Here is a 21,228-nt window from a genome sequence, read left to right on the forward strand (position 1 = left end):
TTGATACGTAGTTATGAATAATGTGCTCGCGTTTGATGCGCCTAATTGCTTTCGCTGTTAAATCTACTCTTTCGCCCTTGCATATACGTTTTGTAATTAATTTTAAAAATGTGATCTTTGCTTTGGGATATCTCACAGTCCTGAATATGTATCTAGTAACAGCCAGCAAGACCACTTCAAGGATGCTTGAATAACACACCAAAGAGAAACTTGCTCAATGAAGTCGTTCTGCATAAGAGTGTCAGATAAATTCAGTAAATGCGATGAACCTCTGCAGTATGCGCTGCTTTAGGGCCTGTTTAGAGTGTGTGTTTTTCCTCCGACTCAAAACAAACTCAGATGATCTGGAGCAGATGGAATCTCTTAGTCATTAAGTTTTAAGTCAAACAGCTCCCTTTCCCCACCACTCTCTGTAAATCGGATGATTCCCACAGTCAATTAATATCTCTGGTGACTCAGTGGTACTGTAAATGCGCTGGCTTGTTATGTGAGCCTACTTGTGACTGTGATGAGACTTGAAAGAGCGGTTTTCAGTTGTGTAAATCGCTATAGATTATGCTTTTAACATTAGCTCCAGGGCTTGGTGAGTTCAGAGGTAGATGGGTCCACGGCTCTCTTTAGCTACAGCATTTCCTCTTGTCTGTGCTCATTACAAAGAACATATGAAGAAAGAAGAGGAAGAAATGATATGCAAAGAAAATGTGTACACGCATGTTTGTTAAATCAACAGATATCCTTACGGGTGCATTAATTAGGCTGCTAGAATGAACTAATTGGTCTCTGCGTGGTGCAACTGTTAGCTTGACCAAGACATCTTTTCCACAGAAAACAGAAACATTGAGACGTGGACACTCAAAGGGAACGCATGCACATTCACTTGACCTTGTTAGTTTGCTCTATTTTACACTACGAAGTACCCTGAAAATAAGAATAAAGAATACACGCAAGGCTCTCAGAGGCAAGATAGCCACTTTCTTCATTTTCCAGCACTTTCTTTTGTCTGTGTTTTCGTGATGGAATGACAAGTAAACAGCGCTCTCAAAGTCTCCCATGTCGAGCCGCTGCACAGAGCAGAGATGTATTTTTAAACTCAGTATTTTAATTGGAGTGCTGCCGGTAATGTCATGGTTCCATCTTCCAGTGTGTCCTAAGAAACATTTCACTCCTGCCTTTTTTGCTCATTCTGTTAATTAACGAAAGGCGTGTAAATGTCATGCATCGCAACTAACGACATCTGACGAGTTCAGCACTCATAGGCGCGAGCTTATCCTTCAGGGGAAATGGCCAGCAGCAAGGCTTCAAACGAAGTGAAGAGGAGACAGAAAAAAAGAAGAATCAACAGCAGTTTTGAAAAAAAGATGGGGGAAAAAAAACATGTTTGAAATGGCTTCAAAGCATCACTTTCAGCTCAGTCCAGACAGAAAGCAGAATCAGAGCCCAGGTCTTCTGAGGCCAAAAAAATAAATAAAATAAAATAAAATAAAAATCCAGACTCTCATGTATCTCCTCAATAAACTAAAGGAGGAATTTGGCAATCCAAACTCAGTGTAAATGATGTTCTGGTAAATTATTCTGGAGAGCTGGGGGTGATGATGTGCTGATGTGCTGATGTGAATCAAGGAAAAAGGAAGGAGCGCAGAGTGATCCGCAGTATTCTGTAGGGTGAGGCTGCTGCAGGGTAGTGTATGCGTCTATGACAAAGATCTGTGTACGCACAATTACACACACCACCTCCAGCTGCCATCACCGTCACCTCAAACCTCATTAAGGTAGCTTCTCTCATCTCTGCCCTGTCATCCCTCTCTTGGTCGGGGGGGGGGGAGGCTGGCACACCTTGTTACCTTTCAACAGCAGATTTAGGCAATAGAGGCTCAGTTAGAAGCAGAGAGCACGAACATGTCTGTGTAGGTACTCAGTCACTCAGGTCATGACGGTCGTGTGCTTCGGTCAAAGGCGACAGGACTTCTTTTAGGTTCTTGAAGACATTTTAACTTTCACCCAAGAGGCTTCATCAGTGCTGATGAGAAGTTAATTTAACCCCTAGTGGGGCTGTCACCTCAGAGGTGGCACCAACACGCCTGGACTGGCCTACGACACCAAAATAGATTTAAATCTCAAGGGACGTCCTGATTAAATAAAGGTTTAATTAAACCTTTATTTAAAGACCCAAAAAACATTTAAAAAAATCCAAAAAAAAAGTCATTAAACTCGTATTTCTTGGCAGCATTTTTTAAGCAATGGCCGTGAATTTCTCATCCATGCTTCCTTCCTTTTCTCATGGCCTGCTTTCAAATATTGGTCTTCTGTTAGGCTCAAAATTAGCTTGTTTTCTCCCCTTCTTCTTTCACTCGAGCCATAGTCCATGTCTCAGGGTAAAAAACATTTATCAACTCCATTATCGCAGCCCAAGCATTTATTTATTTAAATCAATGTTTTTCCAAAGAAAATGCTTTGGAAATGAGGCCTCACAGCAGGAGCGTCCTGCATTACATTTTTGGTTAGAGCTTTTCTGCGTGGAGTTAGCATTAACCTATCTGGAGAACATGCAATCTATGTCAGCACAGGTCACTCTTGCAAAGATGTGCCTTTTCTTTGGCTTCTGATTCTGACACTTCTTTTCCAGTTTCTTCTGATGGAAATTCTCCTACTTTCTGCCTTTAGGAGTGCATACCTTTCTCTTAGAATATCACTCGTTTCTCCATGATCCACTTCAAGGTCTACAGACCAATCGGCAACCTCCAGGCAACCTCAAATCGCTAGGGAACAATGAGTATTTCCCAACAGCTTGGCTGGAGGTTCCTGAACATGTCTAGATGAGATTGCTGCGGTCACATGTTGTTTGTATTGAACTGCGTAATTGGAGCTTGAGCGGCTGCTTCACAGTTCCTGCCAGCAACCTGCAACAACCGCTCATCAACATTTGTCCCTGGGGAGCACTCTTTGATGGGGGTTGCCAACAGGTCTCTCGGCATGGGCGATTGTAGCTTTAAATGCACGCGGTGATATAAACTTTTCCTCAGGGTGAGAACTTTCTGCACATATTTGAGAATGAGGCCTAATCTTCCAATTCCAAGATTATATGCTTAAATACATAAACAATTAAAGGGTAAATACAGCTTAGATCACATCACGGTTCAGGGTGCTTTCAAGCTACCGAGAGGCTGACACAATTTAGTCAGGTCTTATCCCACTGGCAGAGGACCACCCAGAGGAAACCTCTGCAATGCACAGTGTGTGGTAATGAGGCTGTATGACTACTCAAGCACACTGTGGAGGAACCAACCAAACCACAGAGCCATAGCAGGACTGACCCAAGAGCTCCACCCTGCCCACATTAACTGCTGCCACCGCCTGTGCAGCTCACCAGGAAAACAGGCTGCTGGGTACACAGTGGGTTTAGTCTGAGCACTGAACAAGATCAACAAAAAACATCCAGGCTCTCTGTGGATCTTGGGGATAACAAATACAGGGTTGAGGAGGCTAAGATATATATAAAAAAAAAAAAAACCCAAACATATGTTGTAGGTAAACGAAAAAGCACAATGTTATTTTTTGGGGGGGCAAAAGCAGGATGTGTAAAAATGTACATACGCAGCAAGATGAAGAGAATAAAGCGCTTAAAGACGACTCGGCATACACACAAAGAAACACTTTCTCCTCGCAAACACATCAGAGAGAAGGATGCCTGACGGTCCCTGGAGGCCCCATGTGATTCGGGACTGTAATCCTGTTATGGCATCTTTGATCTCTTCTTCCAAATCCTAATTTCAAACAAACACTGTTGACATGTTTAATGTTTCTGGGCAGATCATGCAAAGCAAAGAGCAGCAGAACGGAGAGAGACTGAAGAGACGGATGATGGAGAAAGGATGAGGAGGGGGGGAAAACGGGGGGATGATGTGGCAAAGAGAAAAGGCAAGAGAGACTGAGTAAGTGAAAAAGCGGATTAGGGTCTCGACCAAAATGGAGAGCATCGAGACAAGGGAACAGAACAATAGAAACTAGTGGAAGGCTACCGGGAGCCTTGTGACAGCCATAAAGAGCTCAGTCAGCCTCAGGCAAAATACCTAACAGCTTGCCCACCTCTGTTACCGACACACACGAGAAGAAGAAGAAAAATAACACGCACATTTAGACGGGAAAACTTCAAAGATTCACGAAGGCTTTTGTGTCTTGGGGGTGAGGTGAGTTTTAATGAGAGGTACCCAGACAAAATAAACATCAATAATAAAACATATCTCTCCTAACCTGCAGGGGGTGTGGTGGGTAGTTGAGCCAGACCTCCCGCAGATCCTGTGAAGACAGAAACAGAGAAGGGAACAAAGATGAAGAGTCAGGGGGAAGAAATTAGCGCATTTCCCCTTGGCATGAGGGTCATCCTGTTAATGAATATAATTCATTAACACTACAAATAAACACAGCGAATCATTAAAAGTAGCAAAAGAACCCAAAATGAATATTCAAAAATAGCGCATTCTTTATAGATGAAGGGTTATTTCGGCTTCAGATTGGTTGGTTTTGAACATTACAAAAGCTTCCCGGGCACAATATACTACCTCTCACACCGCTTTCCTTCACTGTGAATAGGAACCCAACCTTCAAACGATTTTTCTGCAACTACTTCTTTTGTTGCATTTTACCATGCATTTTCTGTAGCACTTGAACTTGAATATTTTTAAGCCTATGTGCACACGTGTATGTGTGGACTCTGTTAAGAGAAACAGAGTGTTGTAAACCACCTGATTTGAACAGATATACAGAAAATGAGTCAGAGAGTGAGTTGTCTATAAAAGCCACTTGATTTCCAAAGCAGCGAGTGTGCCTAACGAGGAAGAGACTCCCTCTGAAACGTGACGCTGACAAATCAGTTCACATGTAGGAACTATTAGCGCTATTAGCATTATTAAGAGTAACCTCCAATGAAGTCAACGCAAAGTGGCAAAAACAGACAGTTCCTCTAGTGGCCACTAGAGGCTCTCTCCAAATGTGAGTCAACACACACATTAAAAAGACACGTTTACAACCTGCTACAAAATACAGTTTAAAGGTTCAACAACCCACCTTGTAAGAGCTCTGGGGATAATTATTTTTATTACTCATTTTTAGTCATTAAACTGGAGTGCTTCACTGTGTGTGTTTTGTGTGCGTTGTTGGAGCCTTTTGGAGTGTTTTAATGGACTACGTGAGTAATATTATCGCCTTCTATCTGGTGCAGATCAACCTAGAAGTTCTTGCTTCAGTTTTGGTGAAATTCTAGAGCTTTATTAGTGTTCTCCTTCAGCGGACTCAAACCTTTTTTGCGCCACGGACCGGTTTAATGTCAGACAATATTTTCATGGACCGGCCTTCAAGGTGTCGCGGATAAATGCAACAAAATAAAGGGATAGGAGCAAGACAAAAACTGTGGTATTTGGTAAATATAATAATAAAGGCGAATTCACTGTGTAATTCTGTAACTTTATTAGCAGCGTCCTCCTGAAATGCACCAACAACATTGAGAGTAGCATCCTCCTCTCTGCCCCTTAACGCTCTCTGGTCGCTATGGTAACGTGGAAACATTTCTTTCAAAATAAGACACACAACTATAACACGGGAAAAGACCCAGGGAAACCGAGTTAACGATAAAAACCATGAATACCTTTTCACACCTGAGCCTCAACTCTCATGGCCCGGTACCAAACGGTCCGTGGCCCGGGGGTTGGGGAGTGCTGTTCTACTTAATTAGTAATTAGCCTATATGTGTGACTGTGTGATCCACCCTTGCAATTTATGAAAGGCAGCTAATGTCCACTGATAAATTAGCACTTTAGTCTTTCATCCATATAAAGCAACATCTGACTCTAAAACAATTAAAAATCACCAAATGCTAACACTGAAGCTTCAAAATGTGGAGCCCAAAACCAATGGGTGTTGTCACAGAGGCTAATGGCACTAAAAAGATATTCATATGAGTTACTGGAACGTAATTATTGATGCGTCTTTGTCACCGATTATTAATTACGTATGTCACTTTAATAATGCAACAGGAGACGAGTTTAATTACCTAAACACTGGTGGGTAGTTTTATCTCAATAACACAGCATAGCAGACTACGGAAGTTTAATTTTAAACTTAACTGTAAAATAATAAGCAAGTAAAGCTTAAAAATAATGCATTGAGCAGCTTACGTCTCAACTTTTGTGCATATTTTGAAATGACAAGATAATGTGTACTAAGCATAGAAATGACAGGTCCTGTGAAAATGTACCATTCGACTTTCTCTTTTAGCCTTGACAGCTCACTCCGCTGACATCCAAAGATTGTGTTGTAGTTTCTCAACATTAAAATTAAATGTAACGCTCGACGATGATGCGTTGATAAGGCGGTGACTCTAGTAGCGCACCACACAAGGCTCTATGTAGGAAACTCCTTGTCCAAGTGCTTTCAGGTGCCATCAGTGAGCGATGGTGAAAGAAAATAGATAATTTTCAGGCCCAGAAGTCTGCATATCGACCTTACACAGTCAAGTAAGGTGGTGCTTGTAAAAAGGTGGGTTGTGATGTGGATTTGAGCCAAAGGTGAGGGGTGTTTGCGGGTGGAGTATTGGTGGGATTTAGCTTTTAGAGGAGCGTTTCCTCTGGAGACGCACACTAGCAGCGCTGGACTTTTGCCCGCCCTGCCTGTGGAGAGAAATATGTGCAAGATCAACATGTTTCCTCAACCCTACTCTGAGGTAACCACACAAGATCGAATAGTAGAGAGACCAAGGCTGAAATATACACAGTACAAAGAGAAAGAGAGAGAGAATAAGTCGTGGCTCTCAAGTTGTTGCCAAGGACAACGCCAGCCGGAGGCAGTTTTAGGCCTAGAGTCTAATGTTGGGTGAGTCATAGTGGTGATAGAGATGTGGAGAGGGCCTCTAAAGTACAGTATCACTCAGGTGTTTAAAAGGTTCAAGGAGATAAACCTTTAAAATGCGGTGATGGCCCACGGGGGATGGGGGGGTGGGGTTGTGTGTGGTCAGCAGCATCGAATGGGCGCCTCATCTTCTCAACGCACCCAGCTGGCAACCCATCGCCTTGAGCAGCCGATGAAAAATTCATGAAAAGTGGTCAATACGTTTGAGTAAATGCTTCCTTTTGGTTGCTTGTCCTTTTTTTCTCAGCCTGCGAGCTGGGTGGAGGAGCACTAAGTACACAGCGCCTATCAAGTCGACACTGAGCTTGCTTCCGAACGCACGCGTCGTCGGTTGTTAAAAGAACGTCGATCGCGCCGGCTAACGGATTGATTGCTTTCGCACTTCTTTTGCAGGTGCACAATTTGCTTTAAAACACATAAAAGTGATTCACCTAGGCCGACGCATGTAAAGCGGCATAGGGGAAATGAGAATGAAAAGGACGAGAAGGGAGAACATGACACTTGAAATAAATAAATACATACGTAAAAACAAAGGGAGAAGTGAAGTACACGAGTCGGTTCGGCTTAAGATCGAGGCTTATGATTAAAATCCATCCACAAGGCGCTCGCGATCCGCCCACATGCTGTATATAGACCCGAACAGCTAATGTTTCAATTACAGCCATTCCAAAGACAAGTCAGACAATGATTAAGCCAGCATCGAGTGGGGATTTAAGAATAACAACAACATTTTTCCCCCCCTACACACAAACACACTCTCTCTCCCAGTGTAAGGAAGGTATAATTACTAGGGGCACAAATCATCATGTACAGCAGCTGAATCACAACCATTTGGAGGATATAACTGCTGCTTCAAACAGAAGGGGGAAAACACATGCAAACATGTTTATTCGAATGTCACTGACCTACCTGTAATGACATTTGAAAATAGATGCAAAATAAAGAGCAATTTGGAAAAAATGCCTCTGATCTTCCTTTTGTTGGACTCAGCTTTAACCCAGTTTTCCCCAACCACGGTAACCCGCCTCTGCATCACCACCTGGATTCAACTAAGCAAACAGGCAAGCTCCATCATACGGTGATTATGTTTTAGCTAGTAGCAGGTTATTTACCACAAGAGGTCTCCCAGCGGGAGGCAACTTGTCTCCAAAGATTCGTGGTCTGACTGATGGCAATTGCATTGTGGTTAAAATCTCTTATAAAAGCAAGTCATTTTGTCATTTTGATTTAAAAATTGTGAAATTTTTGCATTTCTGGTCGGACTTTGAATGTAAGTACTTACATTTCTCTTTGATGTGAATTTCTGTATATGTAGACAGCAAACAAACAATATATCACTAACCAGCTTGACCCCAAAATCAATTTGAAGGGAGCAACTGATTAGCAGTTGCAAACCCAGTCCCTGCCTTAGAAGCAACGATTTCCTGGGCTATGAAACTGCAACTTCATTGCACATAGTTGAAGTAATTTTCGCCACGCCACGGTCTCCAACCACTATTTTCCCCAATGTGACTGTAGCATAACTGATAAATGGTATGCCGAATGTAATTGCTATAGAGTAAACGGCAAGCTGAGAGTAGGTCAGATCCTGTCTAAAATGAGTTCAACTGAACGCCATGAGAGGCGGTCTGATGAAGCAGCTTTTGAAACCATCTCTCAGGGCTTTGGGGGTATGTCAAATGAAATTGGGAACCAATGCTTTAACCCACAGGGGAGTCGAGGCACAACCTCATTCTTGCACATACTCCGGCCTCACAAGCCAACCGTGAAGACTCAGCGTCACATCCCCCTTTACCCACACACACTCAAGCACACACAACCCCTGGGATTGTTGGCTGTCCATGATTGGGACATAATGGTGCTCTTCTCTGACAAGGTCCAGTGCTCACTGACAAATTGGTCTCCAGCTACAGGCTGCCAATCAATCCATCAAAAGTAGTAGTGCAGCGGAGAGATCAATAAGAGATAGCGCCGTTGATCAATACTGATATAAAAGCAGCCCAAAGTCCAGAACAAAGGCTTCTGTCAGTGAGTGGTCAAGGTGATCTTATAAATATGTGAACTAACGTCGATTCTTTTGGTGAAGTGTACTACACAATTTATATTTGAGGTTAAGAGCACACCTTTTACAGTTCCTCTGAGTGTAGGCAGAACAGTGTATATGAATAGAAAATGGCCTGTGAATGAGTGAATGCATTCATTCTCCAGGCTATTAGCAAAGCAAGGACACAGTAGAAGCATACACATTCTCATTCAAACACTGGCAATATTATGCTTAACTGGACAAACGGTTCAAATTGCACAACGAATGGAGAGGGACACTAGAGTGTCAAACCGGTAAAGAGAGCCAGAGTGAAAAGATAAATGAAGCGCACGCTTGTGGTTCATATAACCTTTGTGTTTCTTCTTTTACAACGAAACAAACAACAAAATAGCTTGAATTTAAATTATAGGTACAAAGGAACTGTTGCTGTAAGACACTGAGGTGGCCTTAACATGGAGCGAGTTGGTCACCTGTATGATCACATAAACCCAGCACACTCTACTGGTACACAAAGAGATAGAAAAGCACCCACAGGGGAAAAAAAAACCCTCAGAATGAGTCACATTTAAAAATCCACTAATAAACCTAATTTAGTTTTTGCAAAAACACTCATTTTGGAATACATGCCAACAAAGCGGGGGAAAGGCTTGAAAAACTCAAACTGTTTTCCATCACTGCTTGAGTGTGTTGAAGTTGAGCTTCCCTAAAACCCTTTTTGGCACTGCACCCAGAAATGAGTAAAGTAAGAAGACTGTGGCAATGCCATGTCACAACAAGTTATTAATCTCTGCGCCACAGCGGCTGTCTTTGTTGTCACAGCAACCTTTTCTCAAATTTGGCTTTTGAGTGTGCGGTGGCTTCTGTGGTGGTGTTACTAAAAACCCAACAGATTAGCTGATGGGCCACCAGTGAGATAATTTTGGTGATTTTTGTTCCTTAAAAATAGTTTGTTGAAGCAGCTAGTTAAATATCTAAAGAAAAGTTTCATTAGTTAGTACCAGACTGGACCTCTTTTGCATTCAGAACTGCCCTAGTTCATGATGGCACAGATTCAGCAAGGTCGTAGAAACATTCCTCAGAGATTTAGCTTCATTAGCATGGCAGCATAAAAAAAAAATGTATCAGCTGTAAATCCATAATGACATCCCGTTCCATTGTTCAAGAAACCAGCTTGGAATGATCGGAGCTTTGTGACGTGGTGAGTCATCCAACAGAAGATGGGTACACTCGGGTTATAAAGGGATGGTTATACTCAGCAGCAATACCAAGGAAGGCTGTGGTTGTTTAAATTACATTCAGATGGTACTAAGGCAGTGGTCCCCAATCCCCGGGCCACGGAGTCGTGAGTTGTTTGGTACCGGGCCACGAGAGTCGATGATTGGGTGTGAAATTTATGGTTTTCAGGGTTTTTAATCACTATTTTTTAAAATCCTTTTTATTGTTAACTCTGTTTCCCTGGGTTTGTTCCCGTGTGTTATGAATAAATCTTTTTTTTTTTTGGTACCGCTACTCATTTTATTTTGTTGTATTTATCCGCGACACCTTACAGGCCGGTCCGTGAAAATATTGTTGGACATAAACCGGTTCGTGGCACAAAAAAAAAAAAGGTTGGGGACCGCTGTACTAAGGGATCTAAGGTGTGCCAAGACAATAAACACCATACCATTACACTACCACCAGGTCCTTTACTGCTGTTGCTCATCTGCTCAAGGTTCAAAGATTCTGCATTACTTGGATGCAACCAGTGGTCACTTGAGTCACTATACCAGGGGTCAGCAACCTTTCACACCCAAAGAGCCATTTGGACCCGGTTTCCACGCAAATGAAAACCCTGGGAGCCGCAAATACTTTCTGACATCTAAAATGAAGATAACACTGTATATATTGTTTTTTACCTTTATGCTTTGTGTGAACAACTGAAGTGTGTTGCTTATGAAATCCATGAAGTGCTACAGGGAAAATTACATTTCATTTATGTAATTAACACATTTTGAACTCTTAAATATAACAAAAGGAACGACACCCAGCTGAAGTAAAATGATCCATGTAGCAAACAAATACTGTTGTGAGCCGCCACCCTTATATCGCCTTTGGGCTTTTGGAGCCTTGACCTGACTTTTAAAAAAATAATTGGAAAAAAGCACTATGCTGCTAAAAAATAAAAAAAAAAAGTAGATATTTGCAATATTCTGCCTAAGTATGTATTTTACCTGGATAATGTGTGTGGCGGGGCGTGGTCTGCAGCGCCGCTGCAGGGGAGGCGGATGCACCTGAGCGGCACCCGCAACATCGCCGCCTTAACGTCTGTGCTATCTATGCTGTTTTGTTGGTGTGTGTCAGGCTGTGAGCTGAAAAGCTACAGCCGGCTGTGTGCGTACAGCAACCGTGTGTGAAAAGCATGTTCATGGAAACATCGTCGGGTCTGCCGTGGTATGTTTACAATGGGACTTCTGCTCCTGAACCTCTGCGCACAGCGTCTGCAACTCGGGGCTGTACGAAGTCACTTTCAACTTTACGCAGGACTGTAAGCTGTCATCTGTGAGGCGTGAGCGGTGTTTGTTTTTAACATAGTTCACGGTGGAGAACAGCTGCTGACATAATGTGGATCCGAAGGTCCATAATTGGCCTACCTGGGGTTGAAAGTCTCGGTAAATGCACGGCGTTTCGGCGGGTACACCGGCTTCCGCGAGTGTGACGCTTATTTTGAGCGATGAAAAAATGATAAAATATAATTATATTTTTATATTTCAATATCACAATAATCTTCCAATTTAGAACTACAAGTTTAAAAAGAACTAACATAAATAAAATACACTTCAGCTAAATACTTCTAATTTATTTTCCCAAACCACGCGGAGCCCACTATACGGACTAAAGAGCCGCAGGTTGCCGACCCCTGGCCTTTCCATCAGGTTGACACAGTTTTCTGATACAATCAAAACTGATGACTGATGTTCTGAATGTAATTGCTAAACAGTTAATGCAGTAGTCCAGATCCAGTCTAAAAGGAGTTTAAATGAACACTTTGAACATGGCTGTTGGTAGTGATGATGGGCATTCTGAGCCCATCTCAGAGGTTTAGGGATAATGTCAGAATAGGCTACATTTGGGGGGGGGGGGACCAGTAAATAAACCTGATTCTGTGTTATTTTTCCTCTATTGATATCAAAGTGTGGGAAAGAGTTGAAAAATTCAAATGGTTTTCATTCTCTGCCTGAGTGTGTTGAAATCAAGCTGCTCTAAAACCCTTTTTGGCACTGCACCCAGAAATGAGAAAAGAAAGGTGGTGGCTAAGCCATATCACCAAAAGTTATTATCTCCGTGCCACAGTGGCTCACTTTGTTGTCACAGCAACCTTTTCTTAAATTTGGCCTTTGAGTGTATGTGTGCATGCTTGTGTGGTGGTATTAATAAAATCCAACAGATTAGCCGATGGGCAACTAGTGAGATCATTATGGTGATTGCTCCTCAAAAGAGGTACTTCCCTCAGGACATGGCATCAACATCTTTTCCCAGCAATATTGCACTGCTGTTGAGTCCAGGTTGGGAGCAATCGAGCAGCTCCCCCTGAAGAAGATGCTTCCTGCCTCTCTGCTGATGCTTTAATAACCTCCACAGTAATGTCATTAGCAAATTAGCATCTATTGTTTCCTCCGGGCTTCTGTGTGCAATGAAGCTAGATTCCATCCTCGGCAAGAGCCCCGTTGTTTGGGAACCAGAGCCAGCAAAGGTGACGTGTTGAGAGAAAAACAAGGAGACGGAAATAACTGTTGCGCTCCAGCCATGAATGCCATACCAATTAGGGAATAACAGAGAGGGAGAAGAAAAAAAAAAAACTGAGGATACTGTTTGTCTGACTAGGTCTTGAGGTGGAAATTACATGCATGCTTTGTTTTAGGTAGTCGGCTCTGAATTTTACCTCCGGAGTTGTGGAGCTTTTGTTTTGACTTGTCATAAGAGCGCGGGGAAACATCTGTGGGGGTAATGACATCCTGGGGTGTGAGTGGGGGGAAAGAATGGAAAGGAAAGAGAGAAAATAAAAGGGAGCGAGAGAGAGTCACCAGGCAGCATCCTTTTGTTACACAAGGAGTGCATGTGACTGATCACCCATGTGTGAATGGAATACAACACCAGCAAAAAGGGTACGATAGAAAAAAAAAATGTAGAGTCCTTCCGTTTTGCACTGCATCCCTTAGTTTAGTAATATAATGTGTGAAGACCCATTTTGACGTGTTAAGCTAGAAATACAGAAGGATTCGAGTGGTTCTGCAGACTCTCCTGCCTGTCCATCTCGCCGGTCTGCCCCTCCAATTCCCCGCCCGCATACCCATCATACCACCCGGCTGGTGTTTGGCTTTCTGGTCTGTGTCCATCTGTCTCCTCTCAGCTTTGTATAACAGAGCTGCCATCAGGAGGATTCATTCAGCAGGGGGTGGGGATGGGAGTGGGGGTTGTCAAGCCATACTATTTCAATCCTCAGTCTGCATGTCTGAAAACTTTCAAACTAAAGTCGAACTTCCCTCAACTTTTACTGGGAATTTTAGTTGCATGCAAACTAATCAATATGTTTATGTTGTTGTTTTTCATGGATACACATTGTTACGCTTTTTTTGCGCCATAAACCTTTAAGTATAGTATTTCCACAAGAAGTATGTTTTGTGCCTGCACCGTGTATTTTGTCCAAATAAAGAGAGAACATGTCACCATAGAAACCAAGAAAACAGAGCATTAAAAGAAGTGGTGGCAACGGTTGTATTTGAACCCAAAAGCATCTTGTTTTTATTTTCTTCTCTAACCGTGAGTTGGCAGATTAGAGGTTGTAACCATTTCAACTGGCATGGCAGAAAAATGGGTTTCATCTTACTGTAGAGATGAACTTATTGATCGCATTTAATTGCAAATATATTACTAGCGCCAATATTATGTAAAGCATTTCACAAACCATGATCACATCCAACACTAAAACCCATGGGGAATATGTTTATCAACAGACACCTGGTACTTTTACCTGTCAGTATAGCACAAATTGTAGGGTTGTGTGTACTCTACTCTATCTTCTATTGGCGAGAAGTTGTATTTCTAAAGCTAATTTTTGCTCTTTCAAACACCAGAATTATACTCACTTGTTGACCTACGTGTGGATAGCTGCAGACACTGGTCGATACAAGTAGATTTTACATTTTTCAAATGGATATATAAATAGCTAGTCCATTGCAATTAATGTCTTGCAGATGAGTCTAAAGCAGCTGTATAAAGTTGGCAGGAAGATGTCCATTTACATGTATCTAAGGAGGGTTTCCCAAATCTCCTGGTGGATACTGACGTGGTACCAGGCCAGATTAGATATATCGCTAGCATGGCCGAGATAGATTTTGGTCGCCCGACAGGAGATATCGCTAGCTCCGGGATGTCGGACTAGCGATTTTGCGAGTCCTGAATGTGATTAATACATAAGTAAAAGAAATTCCTATACACTCTTCACACAATGGTCTGCTACAACACCTACATTACTGATGCACCAAAGATCCTGAAATACTGGAACACCTCCACTTAGGTAATAACCTCTCCCTAATCCAGATAAAACAGGCCACATCTTTTTCTGGCAGAAAACCACATGTTTGGACCTGAAGGTGGTGGATTCAGACTCTGATAACAACATTTAGGAGAGCCTTGCATACTCGGGATACTCTAAATGATAACACTGGAGAGAGTTTAGTGTTGTCAGTGCAATGACATAAGAATTCAACTTGGTAACAACTTTTTAGAAGTTGTAAAGTTCACTTGCTAAAAACAGCCACAATATGGTGCTTTCTTCCCTGTACTGACTGTGTACAGCTCTCCAGACAGTAATGGAGCTTATTATGATGTATAACCAGCAGAAAGACCTGACAGTGTAAAGCTGTTCAGTGCTGTACAGGCACCAATGTGGAAGAGCCCATTCCTCTGTCCGAGAAGAACCAACAAACTATCCACAGAGCCCATGCTAGGTAAGCTAGCTGCATGTCAGTAGTTCTTCTGTTCTGTTCTACTGACATTACCATATACCACTCATTACTGCTTGAGAACCCTCCTTCATCTTAATGCTTCATTTATGTCTCCAACCTTGCTTATTACCCAGTCTAAAGCAAAATAATCCTAGCTTGCTGATCTTGTCAACAACCATACTAAAACCCAGTCACAAAACTTCCCAGATGTGTAACGATCAAAAAGAAAGATGAGTACAAAGATGTATGAGGTCCAAGCAGCTGGTAAGACCACACGGAAAGATAATGTGTAATTTACATTGTACCTGAACATCATTTAAGGGTCATAGTGTTTATCTGAAAATGATAGATTTTTTATATTCCCACTGAACTTTCAAGGTTATGCACACAGCATATGAAAATTAACTTTGTGCATTTTATACTAGAAGAAAGTGACTTATAACTTTATTATTCTTATACTAACTCACTTTTTGCTCATCTCCAGGAGAATCAAACATCTGAAGGGAAACTTTTAAAAAGAACAAAGAATATAGAACACACATCTCAATTTGGCCACCGTTATAGCCTCCTGTTAGAGTTTAGAATGGATTTTAAGATCTTGCTCATTAGTGAAGTGTTGAATGGTTTAGCTTCTGTGTAGTCCTTTCAGCCTCTCTGAGCTTGAATGTCCTTATTCCTCCATTAATCTTAGATCCTCTGATACAGTTCTTTGTAGTTCTTATCTTTATTAGCAAGATCAAATAGAGAATATAGATAGAGCACAATTTAAGCTATAACTATTCTGCACCTCACGTTATAATCACTGTCCACTTTGTTTGCCTTTGTTGCACAAATAGAAGGATGATCACACTGATAATTCTTTCACAAGCACAGTCAATGTTCCTCTCCCTGTGTGATACAACAAATACCAAACATAGTGTCCATGGCCATCACTATATATGGACCAGCAGTGTTTCTCTGTAGCCCTATTTATACATCTGCATTTGGCCTCAGTCAGAAACCCTTGTGTGAATGCTTGGGTCGCTAGCAGATTGTCCCGCTTACTTGTAGTTGGCATGGGAGAAACCAAATTGTTTGCAACCCTACGTCAATTACTGCCAAGAAGCAATGAAACTTGAAAAAGTACAATGCAAACCAGAAATGGACGATGCTCACCTTCAAAATAAAAGTAGCAACTTAACATCATAACTACCATCTTTCAGAACATGCACTTTACACTATCACTCGGCAAGCAGTTGGCAAGTGTTTGCCAACGTTTCCATCTTCCATGCAAGCTACATGTGACGGCAGCAACGTGTTGGGGCCAAGGTATTCACAGGAGGTTTTCAGTAAAGTTTATATTTCTTTACTGACTGATTAGAAACTTCCAACATTTCCCATCTGGCTGGGGATTACACATTTTTCCTAATCGACAGATGGTTGCCAGGGGGTTGGTGTCTGGTCTCTAGGCCTATGCGATTGGGGCTTTTGTACACATGTTTGTGTTTTTAAATCAGCCTTTATATCTAATGTACCCTATCCTCAGTCTGTTCCAACAAACATTCGACTGCTATTCATAAAAAGGATGTAAGAATACTTGCGTTATAGTGGTTTTTTTATCCACATCCACAGACTCAAAAATATGTTTTTAAAGGGGAATGTCTTGTTCTAACAAATAAAAACCTCTGCATGAAGACAGATGAAAAGCTTGATAACTCCTGTTGATTTTCATGGCCGCAGGATGACAGCAAAACAGAACCAAGGACATTTTCAGCTTTGCAGGCAGACACAAATACTCAATAGGCAGCCTTACAGTGCAAGAAACTCACTGTAAAATTCGGCCAACTGAAGGGGGGAAGAAAAAAAGAATCAAGGCCAGCTGTTCAATCAATTAAAGTGAAAAAAAAAACTTAGTAAAAAGGTAGAGTTTGGCACAGAACACTGAATAATTGATCTCGAACCCTTAAGACAATTATGATATGTATTCACTTGATGATCATCTTCTCTGGTAACTTTTGTGGTGTGAGGTTTTAAAAGATTCAGCCCTGAAGTCTCTGATCTGGTTTCTCAAAGACTACAGGACTTGTTTGATAGAGTTCTTTGTGTCATACAGTGTGTGGGAATCACCGACTGATTCTCAGCAAACAACCTCAATAGCCAATTAGAAGCAAGCCTGCTGCTACTTACTAGACTAGCTGCAAGTTATTTGATTGATTCAGAACATCTCTAGCCAAGATAAATGCAAAATACTGATTCATTTATTAATTATGCAAGCCTGCTGAGCTCATCCACACGTACACACTTACAAACAATAGCAGGTGTCCTGCTCAGGAGTGGAGATCTGCAATATTCAACATCCTCAAGTTAATTTTTCAAACTACACGAGCTGTTTTTCCTGCTATGGATTAATCCACATCTCATTTTTTCTCAGTTATATTGTTTCATCTTTGTGCATATCAGCGTATACACAAAAAGCAGCTAGTCAAAAGTACAGCAGGATAAAGCGAGATTTTGTGAGATCTCAGGTTCTGGTGCTGGCAAGGCCTCAATAATATGCAATGTGTGGTATGTTGCCAAAACATGCTGTGTGTGGGTTTGAGAGAATAAAAGAGACGTCTTACACAGATCGAAATAAGAAAATCTTGTCTGCCGCTCAGCTCTGTGACTCAAAGAGAGATGCGCATACCCTTGCAAATACGCTTCCTGTGCAGAAAACCACAGTGTGGCAAAGGGCAGACACCAAATCAGAGTCAGTTACCTCAGAGTTGAAAAGCAGCCTCCCAAAGAGCTGCCGGGCCTCGTCCAAGCCTCCTTCCAAATACACGGCCCCTGAAATGAAAAACAGGAAATAAGAAACTTACTTTATTTAGAGGTGTGTGCAAACAATGTAGCTGTGCTGCAATTTGTGAACCTTACTTTGTACAACATGTGAAATGTTATTTAACATTAGTGTGAAAAAGCACGTCCTTCCACCAGTGCGGTGTAAAAAACTTCTACCAAATCTGAGGCAATATCAGAGTTCTTTGCTAATGGAAAACTTAAAATTAATTGAACTCCGCAATGAGTTATAATTGCTTTTTTAAAAGTAGGAGTGCATTTTTATTGCTTTTTCATGGTGAAATGACCTCAGGGTTCCAGTGCACATCCACCTCCCCCTTGTCAGAGAGCACGATGAGAAGGACGAGGAGGAGGGAGGCAGAGATGGTTGCATCACCACTCCGAGATGTAACCAGCTAAGGTCAAAGAAACCTTGAATTTCTGTCATGCTGAGCCTGCCTCATATGCTTAGGCATGAACACGGACAGCATTTATAAAATGGTCTTAGCCAAGGTGACTAATTTGTTTGTGAATCCGAGTTGAGAATTCTTTGCTTTTGTGAAACAGGACATGAAAAGCAAGAAATCTACCAAACTGTCAAACACGAGGACACGGCTTACACTAAACCCTGATCTTTTCTTAGCACTCAAAGCGCTTTACACAACTTGTGCATTCACCCATTCACACAAACACATTTTCTAAGTGCTTTCCAACTAACATTCACACACACACTCATACTCCGATGGATGCATAGGAGAGCCAAGTATCTCCTAGTAGTATCTTGCCCTAGGATATTTGGCATGCAGACCAGGAATCGAACCACCAACCTTCCGATCAGTGCTCTACCGCCTGAGCTACAGCCAACCCCAACTACTGGTGGGTAGGGAAAATGTACATTCCCCAAATGGTTGGCGAGTGATTGCTGGAAGTTTGTCGGTAAAACTGCTTTAAAGAGATATTTGGTCTTGCACCAGAAACCTCCAGATTTCAACTGGTGCAGTTGCTTGCAGTTTCCATGGAAGACGCTGATTTGTCTGCAACATTCGGCAACTGCTGATCAAGCTGGAGTGAAAATGAAAAATGTGGCACAAACCAGAAACAGAGATTGTCCGCCTCCAAAAGAAAACATACCTTTTGAAACACGCTGGTCGCACCAGTAAGGGACCGCCCTTATTCTGAAAGTGAAATGTCACTATTTCGAGATTGTATTGCACTACCGTTCAGCAACCAGTTGGAAAGGTGCAAACTTTGCAAACTACAGGCGACTATTTTAGCAACAGCCAGCAACCTCTGCAACCACCCACCAACCGATTAGAGGATGCACATTTTTCCCAACAACTGGTGATTGTCAGGCAGTTACTGAGTCCACTTTTTTCCATGAACTTGCAGCAACCAGAGGTCTCACCCCCTGCTGGCCATTGTGAAGAATGCAGCTTTAAAAGAGACAGGTCACCCCAAAATAAAAAGAATTTTTTTCCTTCTGGTCTGTGTTTAGATTGTTTCGTGAGTTGCCACTTTTTAGACATTTTGGCTTTCAAATGACTTGCCTTCTCTTCAATATAGTGGAGCAGCATAGCACTTGTCTTTTGTTATTCGAAGAGCTTTGAAAAACCTAGCAAGAATGTCTCACTTCAGAAATAAGTGACTTCGTCAACGCTCACAAACCTTGTTTGAGCAATTTCAAGTAATCACAGTGCAAAAAGTATGCATCGGTTTGTGACTGAAGGCCCACAGTTGTGACACAAAAGAAAAATGAATGATCCAAATTAATGGCTAAAAGTTTACACTGGTTGGCAGCTGTCATCTACTAATAGTAAGTTTGGCAGATTGTTCCCCAACAAAGTGTCCTTGGGCAAGACAATGAATCCCGAATTCCTTTCCATCTGTTCATACATGATCCATCCATCGTTCACGTAGAAATGCAGAAGTGCTTTGAGTGCTCAGTAAGAGCAGGAAAGTGTTGTCTATTTGCCTCTTACGTCAGCAAACTTCAGAAAGCAACATAAAATTGCTCAATGAAGTTTTTGTGGGTTTTTTTTTCTTTTCTCAGAGTGACTGAGTCATTATTCCTGAAAGTGGACATTCCTGCTGAGTTTTTCAAATGCATTTTTGGTCTTCTAAGCACCCCAAGGTGGGTGTCATTTAGTTCCATTATATGTAATATAAGGCAGACAGACGATATCTTCAAAACTGGGCAACTCACACCAAAACAATTCTGATGAATAAACAGCACTTCATGCCACAAGAGAAATATGTTCATTTGATTTTGGAGTGAGCACTCTTTTTAAAGCAGTGCTGTGTACTTCTTGGGCTGTGAATAGACCCGACAAACACATACAGACATATGTACTTCATCTTCGAACCCCCCCACGGACAACGTGGACAAAAGTATAATATCTTTTTTGTTACTCGCCCACAATCTTGGACATGAGTGTTGGTGCAGATGTCCGCTGAATCAAACCTGAATTGCGAGGGGGGGGATAAAAAAAAAAATAAAATTCTGCACAACATGTGCATACGCCAACACACAAAAGGAACAGGACAAAGGAAGAAATTTGGTTGAAGATTGGTCCCAAAATGAGGAGATCTGCTGCCACAGCAAGCAAAGAACAAGACAAGTATTCCAAATTTCTCCCTCTATGGGAATGATACGCCACTTCTTCGGCTCATTCTGCTGCAGCAGTCAGCTTCTTTTCACAAGTCAACTCCCCTTTGTTGTTTTGCTCCTCTACTGTTTCTACTAAAATCAGTGGAACTATCATGGTGCCTTTAAGCTGCATACAACTTCAAACCATCACACTTAGGGTGGCTCATTCAATTTAGAAAGCAATAACCACCTGGCAAATTGGGTATACAATCGTGCAGCGGTTTTTATTATGTGCATAAATGAGCCAGTGGAAATGGGGCGCGGTGCGGTCGCAAGACTAAATGCGCAAACTGCTTTCATGGACGACATCAAAAACATATGAGGGATTCATCATCTGGGGAGGGGAAACTGCTTTCAGATGGCTAACAGGCCATTTACACACATACACACACAAACAGTGAAGATGCTGCCTACATAACCAAACCATAAAGAAATACAAACAAACCACCTAGCACACAAACAATCACAAATGGACTCCCACTCTATGTGCTTTTCATGCTCTTTACTTCTAAACAGAATGGGAAATTACTACCAGCCATTGCCCAAATGTTCGTAAAATTTGATTAAGCCTGCCAACTTTGTCTCACCCAGCAGCCACTTTGGCAAGTAAAACACTCAATCATTTAGACACCCTTTACTAATACAAAAATCTAGTTGAGTGCTAAACTAATGAAAGGAGCTTGTGAATTCTGGAAGACAGCAGCCACAGTGGCTATTAGACAAAAACTCGTTTCTCGCCATGCTTTGGACCCTCCTAGATGTGAAACAGAATATGCCTATAAATCAGTATCTGTAAATCTATAGCCTCTTTAAAGTCAGCACAGCAAGACATTAAAGCCCTTGCAGATGTGTATCACTGG

General features: G+C 41.9%; 1 protein-coding gene across 5 annotated transcripts in view; it reads right to left on the reverse strand.

The window, feature by feature from the left end:
• The window catches only part of drosha (drosha ribonuclease III), a 134,690-nt gene that overhangs the window by 37,848 nt on the left and 75,614 nt on the right, over positions 1 to 21,228 (reverse strand). For all 5 annotated transcript variants that reach the window (XM_040044229.1, XM_040044228.1, XM_040044227.1 and 2 more), the window contains 2 exons: positions 17,663 to 17,733; positions 4,249 to 4,293 (listed from right to left, as the gene is read on the reverse strand). In XM_040044229.1, coding sequence (XP_039900163.1) covers positions 4,249 to 4,293; positions 17,663 to 17,733 — 116 coding nt within the window. The remainder of the gene's footprint in view (positions 1 to 4,248; positions 4,294 to 17,662; positions 17,734 to 21,228) is intronic.

This window comes from Simochromis diagramma, unplaced genomic scaffold (genome assembly GCF_900408965.1).
Source record: "Simochromis diagramma unplaced genomic scaffold, fSimDia1.1 OVJJ01000602.1, whole genome shotgun sequence".
Lineage (NCBI taxonomy): Eukaryota > Metazoa > Chordata > Actinopteri > Cichliformes > Cichlidae > Simochromis > Simochromis diagramma.